At 43.8% G+C, this 20223-nt stretch overlaps 1 protein-coding gene across 2 annotated transcripts in view; it reads right to left on the reverse strand.

Annotated features, from left to right (window-relative positions):
• Nucleotides 1–20223, reverse strand: part of COL22A1 (collagen type XXII alpha 1 chain) — a 293252-nt gene that overhangs the window by 142781 nt on the left and 130248 nt on the right. For both annotated transcript variants that reach the window (XM_070631019.1, XM_070631018.1), the window contains 6 exons: nucleotides 17264–17317; nucleotides 15020–15064; nucleotides 10342–10386; nucleotides 10041–10070; nucleotides 9697–9750; nucleotides 5955–6008 (listed from right to left, as the gene is read on the reverse strand). In XM_070631019.1, coding sequence (XP_070487120.1) covers nucleotides 5955–6008; nucleotides 9697–9750; nucleotides 10041–10070; nucleotides 10342–10386; nucleotides 15020–15064; nucleotides 17264–17317 — 282 coding nt within the window. The remainder of the gene's footprint in view (nucleotides 1–5954; nucleotides 6009–9696; nucleotides 9751–10040; nucleotides 10071–10341; nucleotides 10387–15019; nucleotides 15065–17263; nucleotides 17318–20223) is intronic.

A 20223-nucleotide genomic window follows, 5' to 3' on the forward strand; every position in this document is an offset into this window, starting at 1 on the left:
GCAGCAGCTCTGTAACCTCTCCATTTAGAATCTATATGTGGCCGTGGGGATTTGAGGAGTGCTGGTCAGGGTAAGTTTTACAGCAGTAAATAACTGTTTTACTAACAATAAGCCTGTTTCTTGTCCTTTTTCCTTTTTTTTCGCTCTTAAGCTGCTATCCAACACAATATCTGGATAAGTGTTTGTAATTTATCATGAGAGCAGATATTTCAAGCCATTCTGAATGCCAGGATGCTGAGCAGGACTGATACTTCCAAGGCCGCTTGTCTGCCCATGGAGAAGAGGAAGGCTATAAATTCACAACAGCAATTCCTTCCCAGCCAGGATGAGTTAACACAGCCCTGGGAGGGGCCGTTAACAGATAAAAGGATTGCCTATGCTAGTGATTCTAATAGGTACCGTATGGTCTTTTGCTCAGTTCCTGTTCTCCATGCCTCCAAATGTCAAACATGATTATTTTCTACTGGTTAGAGCTGAAACCAGGTGCTCAGGGTAAACTGAGGGTGTCCTGACATAAACCCTGGCTCCATGCCATGAAGTGAATCAAACAGTAGCCTATGATCCAAACAATGCCGTTACCATCTGGTAGAGCAGGGAAAGGCAAGAAAAAGGCTTTAAAAATTGAAAAGTAAAACAAATTCAACCCAGAATGCCACTGACAAAAGACCGCCCATGTCTCTCTTCTCGAATCTACTAGAAATCAGAGCTTGTGGCCCTGATAGCTTCCAGCAATATGAGACCCTCAGTTCCCAGGGCAACAGTCACAGATTAACGTGTGCGTTCAGCGCATCCTACAGAACGGGTACTGTCAGTTATTAAGGGGTTCGAGATCTCTGCAAGGCATCCACCACAAGGACTTTTAATGTCCAGTTCAGAATTCTGGTGTGTATGTGAACACACACATGTGTGAGCACACACACCATCCTAAAGCAGAAACAGTGAAGAGTTTGGAGCCAGGTGGACCTGAATTCTAATCCATGCCCCCATTTATAATCTGTGTGATACCGGGTCATTTGATTTATACCATTAAGCCCTGGTTTCCTCATTTGCAGAATGGCATTAAAATCATCATATCTCATAGGATCCTTGTGAGAATTAAGTGAAAAACATGAGTGAAAGAAAATACCTAGCTAAGCGCCTGGTATGCAATGATCCTTCAACCAAGGCTCTTTCCTTCCTATCTTATATTAGTTCTATGCCTGGATAGATCAATTCTGTTCTAAAAATATGTTCTTAAAGAAACTGACACAATCAGGCACACCAGGAGACATTTGGGAACCACTCCATCTTTAGTAAGAAGGAGAGCATCATACTTGATTGGGTCACCTCTTCAGTTCTCACCTACTGATGGGAGAGAAGAGAAACCAGAAGATATTAAGAAAATGATGAAAGGAACCAAGGAGATTGTCACCAGCTTGAGGGAATGGCAAAGACAAAGCCCTGAGTGACCGTGAGCAGGTCATTTAACCTTTCTGGACATTAACTGTCTCACTGTCAGTCTGAAGGATCCCTTCCACCAGGAAGATGCTGTAGTTTAAGCTACTCCAAATTTTACATTGGGTTTAAATGCCTGGCAACATAGAATTCTCTTAAGCAAAACTTTTTTTCCCCTTTCCTGTCCAGAGAAAAGGAAAGAAGACAGGTAAGTTATTTTAGGTGGGACTCAGGACCACAGAGGAAGGTCAAGGCAAAGTGAAATAAAGGTCCAGAAGGGACCAAGGTATCCTTTTTAAGATTGGATATTCCCTGTTGAAGGTCAGAACCCACGTGACCAGATGCTCAGTTCTGGGTCCTGTCCTCACACCACCCAATTGTGTCAGCCTCCCAGAGAGGAGCAATCACGTGCGATTCATTTGCTCCTGCACCCTAATTCTATTAGATACTCATTAATGCTATTATATATTTATGCATATTTTCTATGCTTACATATATATTATGTTGAAATGTATTTTGTGTGTGTGTAAAAATGTATATGTTTTATAAGTGTGAGGCAATCTTCCAGGTGCTGCAGACACAAAAATAAAGAAGAACGTTCTCACGGACTTACATTCTAGTGGAGAAAACAAAAATAAACAAATTCTCAAATAAGAAAAATATCAAATACGTCCTCTACAGAAATTAAAATAGGCTGGTGTGCGAGGGAGAGGATGTCTATTTCGGGGTGGATGATTAGGGCACGACAGAATCTCTGGGGGAAAATTAGCCTCCTGGAAGCTTTTCAGTGTCCAAGTGCCTCAGTGGCATTGAGCTGGGTTGGTTCTACTTCTGGAACATTCTGGGTTCAGGTGCAACTGAAGAACTGTCCACTCCAGCTAAGTGAGAGTGCTCCCCCATCAATCTCTCCCTAATGCCTGGCTCAGAAAACAGGAGGAAGTTAGAACCTTGGAAAGAGAAACGCAGGACCTTCTAACACCTCACGTCCAAGGTGGGAGCCCAGCCTAGCAATGGCTGCCTAACATCCTCCAGCAGGGGGCGTGCGTCTCCCACAGCTCTGCGGGATGGCACAGAAGGTGCCCGGCTCCCGATCCTCCTCTTTCAGTGTGTCATTGTGGAAAAATCCCAGCTTTGTCCAAAATGAACGTGTTTACCTTGCCGGGCATTACATTGTCTGCCTGTTGTTAATCTCTAAAATAAAGGGCTCTTTCTCCACCCTGTATTTTACTCTCAGCCTCTCAATTCCCAAGTCCCTGTGGCTTGTCATTGTCTCGGCTCTTCCCTTTTTACCTCCTGAGCGTGTGCAGCGACATTAAGGAGCTCTTCAGAGTGATGTTTCAATTGAAGCTGATGAGGAGGAAATGACAGGTCACCGTGAGGGAAGGAGAGATGCAATTTTTTGAATAAGTCATTCCGCCTTGGGTTTTCTCAACTCCCCCAGAGGCTGACTGAACAGAAGCTGCTTCCGAGCCCACAGCAAGACAATTTGTCTCTGCTCTGCTTCTCCACAGGTGCAGCCACTGACCTAGCCACATCTATGGCATGGAACACAGTCTGAATCAGAGACTCATCCATGACTATTGGAGGGCCAGGGGCCCCCAAAGACATACCTGGTCACGGTCCTCCCCTGACTAGAGGAGGAAGGAAAAGGGAGGGGCCCTCTGTTACTCTCGTCGCCCTAACTTGTGACTCCTGACTCATGCTCCTCTGCCTGACACTGGGTCTTCCGGGGCCTCAGCTCTGCCTTTCTCTCGGTGTCCCCACTGCCTGGCCCAGGATGAGTGCTCCTCCCCGTCCCCTGCCCTGGTCAGGGCCACCACCCTTTCTCTTTTGATCACTGTAGTCATTTTCTAACCAGTCTCCTTCTCTGAAGTCTCTTCTCAACACAGTGGCCAGATGGATGCGTTTAGAACATAGCTGGGCCGACAATTTCTGGACCCCAAAGCCTGCATTGACCTGACGACAACAGAAATGATGAGACAGGGAAATGTTGAACACAGAATGAATGCATAATTAAACTTTTTCATAGATTTGGGTGGGATGATGGCCTTATGGTTTTGTTTAAGATTCCTTATCTTTTAGAGATAACAGCCCTAGTAGACACTGAAGAAATACTTGCTGAATGGATGAATTTGTGGAAGGAAAGAAAGGGGAGAAGAGATGGGGCAGGGATGGGAGCAGGCCTGCCCTTCATTTGTGCACTGTTGTGAGGTCTGGTACCCACTTGGAGCTCACAAGTTCAATAAATACCACTCCTTCCCCTCCCCTCCACCTGGTTGCTTCTCTGGGTCCCCTTGTTTTACTCCTCACATCTCCAGTCTTGGCACATTTGTCCAATTCCCAAGGCCCGTGGCCAGTGTTAAGGTTGGACCAGGCCCAGCCCTGACTGCACGGGTGGCTGGCATTAATCTTAGGGGTAAAAGGTGTTTCTGGGGATGACAACAGCCATCCCTGGGGGACACACAAACACTTCTCGGGGTGCCAAGAACTCGTGGCAGAGGAAGTGTGGGCCTTGAGAAGCAAGCTCCAAGCAAGAAATTTCCTGTCCTCCCATTAATAAGAGCCAATTAGATAAAGACGTAGACAAATAAAAAAAAAACTTCACAGTCATCTCTGTATGAAAAGTTCCACTCACCATCTAATACTAGATTAGGAAAAGTAATAGTTGCAGCAGTTCAATGCAAGATGAAATAAGGTCTACCTAAACATCAATTAGACAACGTACAAAGATTGCTGTTTTCTCTTAAGACTGTGCGTGACCATGTTGGGAGAATGAGAGCAGGACAGCAGCCACATCTTGCTGCTCACCAAGGGCCAAGCCTCATACTGGGCACTTTTTCTCACAATAACTCAGCCAGTGGTGATGCCTTTCCACTGTCACAAAGTAAACAGGCTTAAAGAGGCTAGGTGACTTGAAGAGTCACACAGCTGCTGAGAAGAGGAGTCGAGCTTCAAACTCAGGTCACCTTGCTGCAAAATCCAGGATCCTTGTGCTATACAGAGGAGAAGGCAACCTGGCTTGGACCCATCTGACTTACAGGGAAACTGAGGCCTGGGCTGGCGATGCCAAATGGGAGGCGACATATCCAAGGTCTCCTAGAGGGATAAGTGACTTCCCGCTGTCCCACATAGCCCTCCTTCATGACATCTTTCCATGTCTCAAAATAAGCCTTCAAAATAAGTTCCTCTTAAGATTGGCACAGATGTTAGCTCAGCGACAGTCCTCTTCATGCAAAAAGAGGGAGATTGGCAAGAGATGTTAGCTCAGGGCCAATCTTCCTCACCAAAAAAAAAAAAAAAAAATAGTTCCTGTTAGAATCTTGAGGGTTCCAGATGGTTATAAGATGCAGAGGTGTTTGAAAACCAAAGAAGGAAGCTCACTGGTGGGTAAGGGCAGCCTGGACGCTGTGCTGAATCATAAAAGCAGGGCACTCAATTTCAGGATTGAGGATGTAAAGTGTGATCAGAAAGTGGGTCCAACCCCTTAGATAGAGAGAATCCATGGCAAATCTATGACACCCTCCACTTCACTGAGCTACAAAATCTCTAGGCTAAGAGAGGCCATAAATGGGACTGAGGCAGCACCCCCATTTCCACTCATCTGTCAGTGGTTACCTGGTCTCTGAACTAAAACTTCCAGGGAAAGTGAGCTCATTACCTCCAGGGGCAGCTCAACCCATCTCTGGATAGTTGTGCCCCTTAGACAGTTCTCTATGTGAACTAGTAAAAGATACTACAAGCTCAAGGACTAGAGGTCAGCAAATGTGAGCTGAGTCCCTACTCTGTGCCAGGCACCCTGCTGAGAACTGGGGACGCAGAATTCAGGGTCAGTCCCAGTCTACTGTGGGGGTACCAAGGAGGACACCTAACCCAGGTGTGCTTCTACAGCCCTCTATCTTAAAACATGTGATACTGTCTCAGAAGTTGTGCTTACTGGTGAATCAAAACCCATAAGGTATGCCCAGTCTGGATAGGAAGACACCTGCTTAATTAAATTAAATTAATTTAAATTAAATTAAATTAAATTAAATGGAATACCATGAGATAATATGATATTAAACAATAATATGGATACTTAGATTAAAGTAGCTAAGAGCCTATTCACAGATTTCTATCCTTTTGTCCCTATTTTTTCTTATTCTTTCCTCAAAACTTAGCTCAAACATGACCTCTTTCAAGAAGCCCTGGCTTCCCCCCAACTTGGGTCAGTTGCCTCTTTTCTGTGTCCTGCCAGCACTGGGCTTCCTTCTGCAGGGGTTCTGATCACACAGGGGTGTGAGTTTCTATATACATGACTCATGGTAGACAACAGACTCATCTCCATGTCCCCAGGACCCAAATCAAGGCTGGACACAAGGGGGCCCTCAACTATGTTTGAGGAACTAAATCTAACCCTTCAATCTGCTTCCAGAATTCATTTCAAGCTCAAGAGGCTGGCATCATCTCCTCTGTTTGAGTCGCTAAAATGGGGGCCAGTGTGGGTGAGTTAGGGCATTAGAAAGGAAAGATAGTTTACTTACTCGGAGACCTTGCAAACCAGGAGGTCCCTCCTTGCCTTCTGGACCCGTTGGACCCTTTAGGAGGGGGAGAAAGGAGAAAAAAGAGACAATATTAAATACAGGGTTCAACACCACAGATTATACTTTGCTCTCTCACTCTCATTGGGTAGGAAAATAGCATCCCATTTCAATGGGGAAACTGGGAGGCCAGGAAGGAAAAACCATCTTATTCCCTCAAATCTACCACACTTAAAACATGTGCACCTATATGATTTAATTAAGTACATTTAACAATCAAGATGTAGGAAACATCATTCACATTTTAAAGACGAACACAGTAAGGATCAAGTGCCTTCTGCTAGTGCTTTGCATAAAGCACACACAAAAGAAGTGTCTGGAACCCAAGTGTCTTCAGCTCTAAACCCAGTGCTATTTCCCCTGTATCTTGCTAGCTCAGCAAGGACTGGCTTGGGTTATCCGACTCTTGGTCAACAGTGATATGCAAAATATGATAGTCTGGATAAATAAGTGAAATTGTCTAGGAAAGATCAGTTTCAATTAAGCATGGAACACTGATGCAGGAAGAGGTCATACTGACCTGATTCAAATCCTGCCCTTTAATCCCCACCATGGATCTGCGGCATGACCTCAGACAAGACACTTGACATCCTTGAGCCTCAGTTAGCTTATCTCTGAAGAGAAGAGAATATACCTGCCTGCTGAGTGGCTGTGATGACCACATTAATAATGGACACAAAAGCCCTGACACAGCCTCTGGACCTCCTGACAGCATCCTGATTTATACCCAAATGATGGCACCCGGAATAAGGCCCAGAATGTGAGTGGGCAAATGAAACCCTTGGCTCTAGCTGTGACTCAACTCCAACTTTCTGGGTGAATTTCAGCCAAAAACTCCCTCTCAGCACTTTAATTTCCTCAGCTTCAATAAATATTATTATCATACAAATAGCTACTCTTGCCAAATTTTGCATAATTGATGGAACTGTATTCAAACCCAACGTGTTTTCTCTTAATAACACCATGGAAATGAATACATGAATGGACAAACTACAGTAATTAAAGGTTTAAATCTCTCTTCCTCACAAAGATTATTCTGTTGAGCTCAGGGTACACAGAGAGGGAAGTCCCTGCAGAAGTGAGATTTCTTTAAGCATCAAGAAACACCTGGCATTTGATCTCCCCAGCTGGCCCTTCTTCATTATGCTCTACCAGACACTGATAAAACCACCAGAGCCAGTTTCATCTTGGGGAAAGGATGAAAGATGCATGCCTCCTAGACAACTCCAGCATTTGGATGCAGAATGCTGCACTCTGTTTCCATTTTAGAGAATGAGATACATTTTCCTCTCTCTGGGATGGCTAAACACAAACTCAAAATTTTCCATTCTCAACAGAAGTCGCTGAAGCCAGCTTCTCAATTCGATTCAATCCAATGAATATTTAGGGAACAATTGCTCTGCAGAAGGCCCTGGGCTAGGTGCTGCTGGCGATTCAAAAAAGACAGAAATGGTAATTGATATTGGTACTGACTTAATAAGGTTTTATAGAGCACTGCTTTATACATTAACTCATTTAACCTTAAGAGCACATTTATGTAGGAGTTGATGATAATGAAGATGATTTCTAAGAAAAGCATGAAGCAAAAGAGGATCAGAGAGGTTAAGTATTGTTATCAAAGAGACAAAGCTACTTGGTGGAAGAACTGGAACATGAAACCAGATATTCTGGCTTCTAACCCCAAGCATGTTCCATGGTCTTATTGCTCTTTATGAGCTCACACTGCAATCATATCCCACTTTAATGTCCCTCTTGAATATGTGTGGTGGGGCCACTCCTCTACAAGCATGTTAAGTTCCCACCATGTGATAAACGTTGTGGATTTGGAGATGGGAGAGATATTGGCCCTGGCCTTAAGAATCTTTACAGTCCTGGTCTCTCATCACTCTTCCCCTCTTTTAACAAGGTCTTTAGGTAGACTGTTGGGTTTAACTCCTTCCAAGAGAATCTCATCACCAACACTGAGTATTGCACTAAATCCCATTCTATCAAGAGCATCTAGCCTGTTGGACATCTTCAGAACCCTGGACAGCTCCACCGGACTGTAAGGTTGAGGGTTGTACACAATGGTCCGCAGGAATAACACATGCAGGGAATTCTCATTAATCATCTAGACAATAAGTGTTTACTCACACTTATTTCTTTTTATTCATTATTCCTTCATTAAACTATGACATCAGTCCATGTGTTTTCATCCCTTAATCTCCAGCCTTAATATTTTGCTTGATATAAAGTAGGTGGCTACAAATGTTTGAGGTTTCTTCCTTATCTCCTTCCTTCATTTATCACAACAAAATTTGCATAAATGAGGAGTACTACCCATTATTTCATCCTAGATCCCAGAGCGAGAGCTCAAGAAGGCTGCCTCACGATTAAGCAAGGCTAGACATTGTTAGTGTCTTATGCCTTAGTGGGAGCCATGAAGTAAAGTAATTCTCCTTTGCACATCTCAGAGGAAGTATCGTTGCACTGTGCACTCAGGGGTGAAAAGCGCATGGGCTTGACAGTCAGACGGGTCTGGGCTCAAAGTTCAGATTTGCTTCTTAATAGTTGTGTGACTTTGTGTAATACACTCAATATCTCTGTACACGTCTTAATCAGTAAAGGAAGAAAAATAACATCTCACCCTTGCAAACTTAATATGCATATATTTGCATATAAAAATATACTATAGTATAGACATTAGTACTTATCAATTATGGATCTGAAATATATATGCATACAGAACCAAATATTGAGAGCATCCTGCATTACCTGCGTTATCTACTTAAATCTCGCAACAGTTATAATAACGGTGGAGAGCTCTAGAAACTGAGCCTTAGAGAAGTTAAACAAGACTGTTATAGTGGCAGAAGATAGCTTTTCTGACCCAAACTCTCTGATATGAAATTGTTCTAATTATACTGGAATTAAGCATCTTCTAATTTTCTTCTAGTTTTACCCCAGCAAAAAACATACAATTTATCCTAATGAGGAATAGTCCCTGATGGCTTAACATAAATCTGATTTATGGACGTTCCAAAATAAGAGTTGCCTTATTTCCTTCAATAAAGTACAATAACTTAAAAGATGCAACACCATGTTTCCAGGAGGAACATGGTTAAATCACTGACCCATGGGATTTACTGTAGTCTTATTGTTAGCCTTAATATCTGAACTCACATCACAAAATGATCACAGAGTGCCTTCAAATCGCCTCTTCAAAAATGGTTATTTACACATCATTAAATTCTTAACAGAGGGAGAAACCAGAGGTTGAAGTGTTCCGAGCCACTGCAAAGTCAGTATCAATCAAAACTAAGGGAAAAGAAAACCTGCACTGGAAATGACTTGATAGGCACTGAAGTGTCCAATATATTCCGTTTTATCTGAAAGGAAACTGAACCACCAGACTGAGCACCAGAAATCCCCATAATGGCCCGCTTGGGACTGGGGGCTGTGACGGCAGGCTGCCTGGGCTTCAGTTCCAGTTCCACACTCAGTAACTGCATTATCTGTGGCCAATAATTACCCTCTTCAAGGCTCAGTCTCCTCCTGTGCAGGATGGTGTCAACCCCACCACCTATCACTCAGGGTGATGGGATGAGTTTCTGAGATAACGCAGTGCCCAGTAACAAGAATGGCTATTATTTTCCAGACCTGGAGGTGTTCAAAGTAGACCCTGGGCTGGGGAGGGATGACTTACTGGAGCTCCTGGGGGCCCAGGTGGACCCTGGTGACCTCGTGGTCCTGGAGCTCCCTGGCAACACAAAGCAAACACACATTAGCCATGACTCCCCCTTGCATATGTCTGGGGCCCCCACCACCCGTGACCCTTTGCTGACTCAGAGTTTACTTCCAGAGTTCCCAACAGGGGCCTAGATATACTGGGGTGAGGTGGGCATTTGTACTGCTGGCAGAAAGTCAACTTGACACATCTCTGAAAGGCTCCATCTGAGCTTAAGAAGCAGTTTCAACCCCATGGCTGGGGGATTTCCATTTCTGCTACCCTCTAAAGCCCCACTATGGGAGGACCCACATTTCCCTTACCTGCTCACCCTTCAGGCCTTCTCTCTGCACCTGAAAGATAAATCAGGTGTCAGCAAGGGTGGCGGCATTTTCTCAATAGTCAACCTCTCTTGGTTCCCTTAAGCGTATTCACAGAGCATGCCATAATGCAGCAATTTCTGACGTTTCTCTGATTTTATCATTTTTAGTTTGAAAGCCTTGTATCCAGCTTGTGTCATCAGAAAAGTTCTACCTCATTGTTAGAGGCAAGGACTCTTCCAACTACCCAACTGTATCAGTGCATGAGTCCATGATTCCAGCTACTGATGACTGTACCACTTACCACAGAGCCTGGTACACCAGGAGGTCCTGCAGGCCCCACATCACCCTGCACAGAAATGACAAACATTTCAGCAGAGGGTACTTTCTGCCACCTTCTTCTGCTGTTCCCCATCCCTTTGAGGTCTTTGCTTCCTCATGCAAGTCCATGGGACCACTTCCTCCTCTGTGTTCCCTCACACGTTGTCATTGTGCCTGGTCTTTCTCCCTTCTTGTGATAGCCTCCAATTTTCTGCATCTAATTCTTACCTCTGCATCAAGATCATAGGAACCTTGTTTCCTCTCTTGGCACATCCAGCCCAGTACCTACATTTAGTTGATGGTTTCACAACCATTTTCTGCTCGAGAGCAGCCCTTGGCCCACTATTCAGTGAGCATCTGCTTGTACCAGGCACTGTGTTAGGCACAGCAAGAGCGGCAATTATACCTTATGGCTCATCTCTTGTACCAAATCCATGGTGCAGCACGTGGTCAGTGTTCAATAAATACGTATCAAGTAAATAACTAACACAAATGCTGTGATGATCTCCATCCATTTTCAACACGTCATGGTATACAGAAGACTTGTTCTGTGTCTCCTTCTTCATTACCTCCAGTTCACCTGGGTCGTGATGGCTGCAGCTGGATCAGATTTCCTAGGGTGTGAGCTACATCTTGGCGCTGCATAGGACACATCTGTTTACTGGGGCAATAGAAAAATCTTCACTGCTATTCCTCTAGTGTCCTATAGCTAAAACGAGGACACTACTTGTAGCCAATGTCCGCACATATGGCTTGAGGACATAGCTTTTCTTTTTCCCTATAGGCTAGGTCAGAGAGCACGGGAAGCATTCAAAAACTACTCTTGAATAAGTTGGCAAAAAATGAATGAGTCGCTGAATAAATATGAAAGTATCTATTAGGTTCTGAGTAAGAATGAATGACTCAAGGCACATCTGTCATCCTCCACTGCATCTGAGGTTCTATTATATGGACATGACGAGTTTCCTCTGACAGCAAAACTGATATAATCACAACTCCACCATCCCCTCTGCTGCCCAAGAATTGAAAAACTCACTTCCGTTTACGTAACTTCAAGTGTTTTTCTAAAATCTCAATTAATAATGTTTCTTCAATAGACAATTTTTTTAAAGCGGCTTTAGCTGCACAGCAAAATTGAGTGGAAGGTATAGAGTTATAATAATAAGTGCTAATTTTCAGGGCTGGCCTGGTGGTGTGGCAATTAAGTTCACATACTCTGCTTCAGCGGCCCAGGGTTCATGGATTCATATCCCAGGTGTGGACACACACACAACTCATCTAGCCATATTGTGGCAGCGTCCCACATACAAAATAGAGGAAGATTGTGGCACAGATGTTAGCTGAGGGCCAATCTTCCTCACACACACAAAAAAGTGTCAATTTTCTTTACTTTGTTTCTCACATATAATAATCAAGTCCTACCCCAAAAACATCTTTCCATTCTAGTTTTTTCTCTCATGGCACTATCACATACACACACACACTCACACATGCATTTTTTACCATTCTATAACAGACACTTCCATGACACATACACATGACCATCTCCATGCACTCAGAACCCAGCCCAGGTATCTCTTCTCCATTTCTCCATGGGGATTCTCCAACTTCCCTAAGCAGAATTATTTTTCCCTATACTCAATCTTATTAGTATTTTGGTAATATATGATTGTTAGAAGACATTGTGAACTATACTGTAGTTTTTTTGTGTGGCTATCTTAAATATATATAAATATATTTATATACAAATTTATCTATAAATGAGAGAGAGAATGAGAGAGAGAGTTACATGTGGCTGAATGAGGAATATTTTGAAGTTCATAACTGGTCTTTCTTTTTTTATTTACACTATGCTTCACTATCACATTTACTTTTATTGTTTTTGTTGTATTTATCACCATTATTATTTTTACATCACAAAAAGTGAATTTTCAATGATAGTTGTGAAATTGGTTAATCAATGCATTTTCTCATTTTCACAGGTAATTTTACAGAATATGAGATATGTCTGACATATTAAATCATTATTCTGGAAAACTAAGATCCTATAGTTTATACATAATAATTGTATACATATAATTAATAGATACTGGAGACTTTCTAGCTGCCAGGCCTTGTTCTAAGGATATGACATGGATTAAATCTTTTCCCCTCCAGTACTATCTTTCCAATCTTAGAGATGAGAACACTGAGGCACAGAGATGTTTAGTCATTTGTTCAAGGTCAAAAAGCTAGAAAGTAACGGAACCAACAGTCTGTCCTAGAATCGTTTTCTTTCCACTCTGTGGATGATGCATTTTTGCAATGATCAACTTTAGCCACTGTGGTAGTCAGCCTCCAAGATGGTCCTCAGTGGCCCTGCCTCCTGGTATTCAACCCTGGTATAGGGACCTTTCACACTGTACCAGTGTTAGTCTCTGTGACTAAGAGCATCCAGCAGAAGCGATGGTGTGTGGCTTCCAAGATAAAGTCATAAAAATGACTGTGGCTTCCATTTTGGGCTGCCCCCACCGCCTGACCCCAGATCACTCACTACTCACTCTAGGGTAAGCCATTTCCACTTTTGTGAGCAGCACTATGGACTGGCCCATGCAGTAAGGAAGTAAAGCTCTGGCCAACATGACACCAAGGAACCAAGGCATGCCAAAGATCACCTGAGTGAACTTGGAAGTGCATTCTTCGGATAAGATACCCATACCCTGGCTACAGCTTCACTATAACCTCATGAAAGACCTTGAGCCAGAACAACTCAGCCAGGCTGTCCCTAGATTCCTGGCCCTCAGAAACTAGATGAGACCACTTGATTGTTGTTTTACACTTCTAAGGTTCAGGATCATTTGTTACACAGCAATAAATAGCTGATACAACCATGAAGTCAATCCAGTAAATCTCTTAACATGGTGCAGCTCCTGACTTTGCGGCCTGTGGTATGTCACTGTATGGGCAGGCAGATCTACAGGTCTCTGTCTGTAGCCACTGTGGGGTCTTGAACAAGACACTCTAGTTTTCTGGGTTCTATTCTCTCATCTGTAAAGTGAGGGGCTTTAGAAAGACCAGCTCTATGGTTCAGATACTTTCTCAAGTTGTAAAACATCTAAGATTTGTCTCAATGATGCTCTCTCACAATGAGCTGAGAGGCATCTTATCACCCGAGCATCACTGATTTCTTGATTATTCCAAGGAATGCTCCAAATCGTACCATCGCCCTTGACCTTGTCTTCCCACTTCTGCTGCATTCATCATAATGAGCAAGGATAACTCAGCTATTTCCCAAACAGGAGGGTCCAAAAAACATCCATAAATGAAGGGGAAGGTTGCAGTTTATAATAAACACACACACACACACACACACACACACAGGCAGTAGCAGGAAAGAGTTGTCACCTAGATCCAAACTTCAGAGATCCTTCCCTCTTAGTAACTTGGAATAAATACTTATTTTAGGAAATTGCATCCCCTGTCAAGGAACTGCAAGAATATATTAAAATCCTGACACCGGGAAAATATAACAATGTAAATCTCAACTCTAAAAATACTCGGAAGGAGAGAGAATAATTAACTCAGCTAGAGTCGAAGCCCCAGTGAGCAGTTTGGGAAGACATCAACGTTCTCCAGCCGCCATGCCTAAGCCGAGGTTTTGTCAGCCTGTAGTTCTATTTATTTATTTATAACATACACCCTGGATGCTTCTATAAAGAGTGAGAATAGCATTTCCCTTGTCCTTTCTTTCTGGCGTATGCTGGGAACTGGTGTGCGGCAGGCAGGGACCCTCAGTGAGCTCTGCAGTGAGGATATGAGAAGTCGCACTCCCCCTGGTTCATCTGCATTCCTCCTGCACCCCTTGGCTCTCCCCGGCTATTCTCCAACCCCACGTCTGATGCCTTTCCTAAGGATCTGCCGAAGAATCTAGAAGAAAATCATTCTCTTGCACTCAAACGCAGGGCTATACCTCATCACCCCTCCTGCTACAATGCAGAATATATCACCCCATCTTAGTCTCCCTCTGGACCCTGAGCGCTCAGGAAGGGTATTATCTTCACACACATTTCCATTGCACTTCACAATTTGCAAAGAATTTTTACATGCAGTTCTTTCAATTGAGATACAGAAATTCTGAGCAGCAAATTTATGGACTTAAGCCTTGTGGAGAAAATGTTCTAAAACAGATGACCAATATGATGAGATACAAACTTTAATTTGTTTATGAAAGACCTAGTACATTTTTAGGATTATTATTCTGACTTAAAAAAAAACAGTTTTTAAGTGTTGCAGAGGAGAAAGAAGGAGAAAAGGAGGATAGGGAAAGGATTTTTTAAAGTTTCTTTTGGTATTTATTTATAGCCTGTCTTAGTCCAAAAAGCAATTTAAGCAGCATAATATTTTAATATGTCTGGACATTATATAATAGGAGGCTTTCTTGGTTTTTAAATGGATTTTTATTCCTAAAAGTATAAAAAAAATTAAATACAATAACCAGCAATTTCTTGCTAGCTGAGTTCCTGACACACAACTCACCACCTTTGTCTTCACTTTATTTCTAGAACTCTAGCCTCCCCCCGTCCACCCCACCGCACACCTTGGGCCCTTATTTGTTGAGGTGGGCAGCTCACACACCTGTTTGTGCAGAGCCCAGAACCATTTCTCACCCCAGGCTGGCTTACCTTCTCTCCCTGGGGCCCCGCTGCACCGGGAGGGCCAGGTCTTCCCTGGAGCAGAGAAAGATAAGGTGGACTGTCAGTGGCAGTGAGTGCAGAAGGAAGAGGTCAAGGGCACTGCAGCTCCAAAGCTGTAATCTGCCTTTTCCCCAGGAGGCACAGGTCCCCTTAGACCAGACTTTCTGGACTGTGCTTACTGCTAGAAAGTTGTTCCTCAACTAACCTAAATGCCACATCTCCACGTGGTCCCCTTTGGACTCACGGTGGCACTGCAGTGTGGAAAATGCATTCTGGGCAAGCCAAGGACTGCTTCCTCAGGGACATGAGGGACACCTCAGACAGAATCTGGGCAAGATGGGAGAAGCAACCAACTGAGATCTACCTTGGGCCCAGGGCACCTGGAGGGCCAAGGTGGTAATGTCCTATGGAATCTGTAGGAGGTGCTAGGGACTGGAAAAGTCTCCAGGGCCAAGGGAAGAGGGACGGGGCAGCGTGGACTCTTGACCAGGATAAGTCAATGTGGCAGGAAACACCAAGGTCCCAGAGGGCTGGTGTAGGAGATGCTGAGGACTAGCCTTCCTCCTCTTCGGTATCCCCCTGGGGATGTCTTCCAAGAGTGGCCCTGTGGACAACCTAGGCATTTAAAGCTCACACTGGTGTGGAAAGTGAGGAGGGGCTCAGGAGCCACCCCACACTGGGGTTCTTCTGTGATGCCCTCATAGAAGTGAGGAGGAATCTGGAAGCCAGTTGGACAATCAGTGGTCATGTCCATTGACGAGTGTTTTTGTAGGCATTCTTCCTAAAGGTATACTTAAGAGATACACTCAAAGATGTGTATGCAAGCACTCTTACCTCCTTTTTACTAGAAATAGCAAAGACCAGACAGAACCTGAATGTCCCCAACAGGAGAAGACCCTCCTTGATGCTCACTGTTCCTCTGCTTCTTAAACCCTCATCTGCTGCCTTCACACCACTGGTACTTTATCCATTTGCTGGTTTATTGTTTCACTGCCACTCTCCAGTGGGAAGGTGCCTTTCCTTTCTCAGCCATCACCAGGTGGGTATTTCCAGTGATAAGAGCCAGGCCTGCCTCAGAGGCAGCCACAGTGAAGATTTTCAAGCAAAAAAACAAATAAATTATGGCACATCCACACCATAGAATACTAAGTGATCATTTGAGTCATGCCCTCAGTGAATATTTAAGAAAATGGCTACATGTTTATGACACAATGTTAAGGGCAGGAGAGTGAGATATAAAAAAGTACGATCCCAATTTGTTAAATGACAATAAATACAAGTCAAGATATTATTTTGGGTTAATGGGATTGACTACAAATTTAATTTCTATTAACATAATATATTGAAATTAATAATTTATAATAATGAATTTAAAAATTGAATGTAATTAATTTACATGTTTAATAATTTTATCTGTAAGTTAATATTAATGCATTAACTGACTGATATATTGATGTGTTAATTTATATTACACAAGTATTTTCCTAATTGTCTTCAATGCAGATGTATGATTTTAGATTTTATTTAGTTTTAATGATGTAAATATTTAAATTTAGTTACTTTTTAGATAATATGCTCACATGGTTTAAAATTTAAGTGCATAAAAATTTCCCTCTTGTTCCATCTTCCAGTCACCAAGCATCCTGTTCTGGGAGTAACCAAGAAAGCAAGTTGCTACTTTCTTGATGGTCCTTCCAAAGATAGCCCACGTCTGTATAAGTAATAGATGTGTTTTTTTCCACATCATTCTACACTTTCCACATCATTCTACATTTTCCACTTAAGAGTATATCTTACATACCATCCATACCAATACATTAGGAGTTTCTTAATTAATTTCCATGGTTTCACATTATTGCCCTGGACCAATGCACCTGGTTTATTCAACTCATTCCATATTGAAGAGCATTTGGGTTGTCTGTAGTCTTTTACTCCCGCAGACAAGATTGCAGTGAATACATCACCTTGAACACGTGCACATCTTCATGGTCTTTACAACACAAGTTGTATTACTGAGGTTGGACTGGATTTAAAGTGGTGTCTTCTCTGGGATTCCTCCCCCCTGGTGTTGGAGGAGCCCATATGTGACCATAAGCAGGGGGCTGGTCACTAAGCCTCCTGAAGCCTCCAGCTGAGCAGGACGGAGGCCAGTGCACCCAGGTCCTACAGAGCTTTACATCAGTCCCCAGCCATCTCTGTCCTCCCAGCCCACCAGCGCCAACGCCCACCTACCTGCTCTCCTGTCTCTCCCTGCTTCCCGGGGAATCCATCCAGACCTCGCTCCCCCTGGCAAAGGAAGGAAAGTGAAAAAATGGGCAAGTGATCACTAGGCAGCAGCCCAATGGACTTCCTCATGGTCAATATCATAAAAAGGAAAGGCAAGCAAAGGCTCTTAGTGTTCACTTGTGCTCAGCTCCTCTCTCCACCAGGCACCTTTGGACACAGGAGAGTGAAACAACACACAGAACAGTCTAGAGTTTACGTGTATTGGGGATTAAGAAGCATAGGTCCAAGGTCAGAGAAACTGGATTCATATCTCGTTTTTCATTTACAAAATCTGCAACGAAGAAAAGGCCACCTCATCTCAAGGGTCTTCATGGGGGTCAAATAAAGTAGTGGGTACAGGTAGTTTGTAATGCAGTTTATGAAACTGTGGGCACGTGTAATTCATCATTCGTTCATCCAGTAACTGTATGAACACCCACTATGTTCCCACTGCTTGGAATAGATAGAAGAGTTAACTGTTGGCTGATGGTAGGCCATGATCCATGGAGCCACCCAACGTCCACCTATCTGCTTATGTTCAGACGGAGCTGGGTTTGAATCTCTCATTAGCTGTGGAATCTTGGGCAAGTCACTTCACCTCTCTGAAACTGTTTCTGTTGATTATGTTTCATGGGGATGATAATCCCCTCCTCTAAAGACACCTATGACTAAGGAGTGAGATAACCTACTTAAGACACCTGCTCATGGAAGGTAGTGAATGAGCGCCAGTGCTCTCCTCCCAGCCATGCACTGGTTCTCCTGAGCCAAAGCCATACATGCCGCGTGTTCCCCTCATGAGTCAACTCCTTGTGTCTAGTGTTCCCGGTTGGTGTCCTTTTCACAGCTGAGCCCTAAGAACTAAGTAGATGGAGAAAGGTGACTCCAAAAGGTAGGTTCAGGGCCAGCCCATGGCCAAGTGGTTAAGTTCGCTTGATCCGCATCAGCCGCCCAGGGTTTTGCTGGTTCGGGTCCTGGGTGCGGACATGGCACTGCTTATCAAGCCATGCTGAGGCGGTGTCCCACATAGCACAACTGGAAGGACCTACAACCAGAATACACAGCTATGTATTGGGGGCTTTGAGAAGAAGAAGGAAAAAAACACAAAGAAGATTGGCAACAGATGTCAACTCAGGGCAAATCTTTAAAAAAAATGAGAAAGACAAAAGGTGGGCTCATGCTAACATTAATAGTCTATTACCTGGCATTCCAGCAGCCATGGCTTCCTTCTTTGAGTACCTCGAGCAGAGTAACTGCTTTCTTGTTTCCCCATGCTGTGCTTGCTGTTCCCTCAGCAACCCTTCAGGGCTCACTTACATGTTACCTCCTTGGCCTTTTAATCTAAATTAGATGCCCTCTTCCTCTCCAGCATTTGTCTGGATTTGTCTCAGATTTGTCTCCTTCACAGCTTTTAATTCAATTTGCATTTATTACCCATGTCACTATCCTTCTCTCACATGAGGACATGAGGTGTGTTCACCCTTTCATTATCGTGTCTCCAGTGTCCAGCCCAGAGACTCACGGTGCGGGTCCCAGGTGACATTTACTGAGTGACCAGAAGAATACACGTGAAAATTATTTTGAACTCTCCTTCTATTTCTCTATAACTTCACTTCTTAAGCTGTTATTTCTTTCTTTCTTTTTCTTAAGGTTGCTGCCTCTCTTCCAGGATGTTGTTTTTCTTGGAACGATTGAAGATTCTTGGTTTTCTGCTCTTTTGTGCTGTGCTTGTCTTGAGTTGCCTGCCTATGGATGTTGATTCTGTTTACTGCAGCCCACTGCTGGTGATTGCAGGGTGAGGGGATATCCTGACAGGTGGGACGCATCAGTAGTTTTTCTTCTCAGTGTGGATGCTCCCAACCTTCTGGGGATTGCTGACTGCTGGGGGAATGGTTCTCTCAATCTGGAGGCAAATACTGATGCTCCCCACCAGCCAGTTCAAGCAGAGGTCAGGGGAGGAGCTGCCCTACTCAGCTGTTCCAAGTGCAGGGCCCAATTAATCAGTGCCCTCTGCCCCAGGATCCCCCGCTCCCCACATCCACTGCTTTGAACTTGGGGATTCCTCCAGCACTTCTCCCAATTCTGAATTTTGGTTTATAGTTTCCTCTCATCTTGCAATTATGTTAACTTCATCATATATATTTTGTATCCTTCAGAAATTATTTTAAAAATTCTAGAACAATGATGTACACATTTCTATTTTTAAGCGCTATTACATATTAATCCTTTAAAAAAAGGCCTTTTCATTATATGAGTTTTGGGGTGAACAGAGACGAGAGCTGTGTGTATTTTCTCTCTCTGCTAATCAATTCCACTTCTGCTACAGCATCTTCTCTTCCTCAAATGCTGTGAGGTTGGCAGGCTTGAGGGCCAACAACAGACGAGGAAACTGAGGCCAGATGTAAAGCCACTTAATCGCAGTGGGGTGTTCTTGCACCAGCACCAGAACCTGGATCTCTTGACTCTCAATCCTCTATTTCTATCTCCCCACAGCATCTGAGCAGAGGCCCCTGGAGGAGCAGGTTCATCTCTTCCATTGATTCCCAAAGTGGTTGAGCTGGTAAGGTCTTCGAACCCGTGAATCCAACAGCCTCACTTATAGGTAAGGAAACTCACAACCTCAGCGGGTGTATCTTGTCCAGAGTCACGTGGAAACTTGATGGAGCCAGGACTAAAGTCAAGGCCTCCTGACTTGCAGCCAGAGCTCTCTTCCTTGTAGTAGGCCAGCCTACTAAATGTCACCCTGGAATGTGGCACTTCCACGGGGCTCAGCAAAGGAAAAGATACTATTTCACAATGAAATAAGGAAGCATAAGGCTCTGCGTATTGCCTAAGTCCCCGTTTCTTACTTCCTTGCACTTGCAAACCAAGATCAATGGAGCCCGGGGCCAAGATTTCTCCTAGCTGCAACTCAGGACAGGTGCAGGGTG

Source organism: Equus przewalskii, chromosome 8, assembly GCF_037783145.1.
Source record: "Equus przewalskii isolate Varuska chromosome 8, EquPr2, whole genome shotgun sequence".
Classification (NCBI taxonomy): Eukaryota; Metazoa; Chordata; class Mammalia; order Perissodactyla; family Equidae; genus Equus; species Equus przewalskii.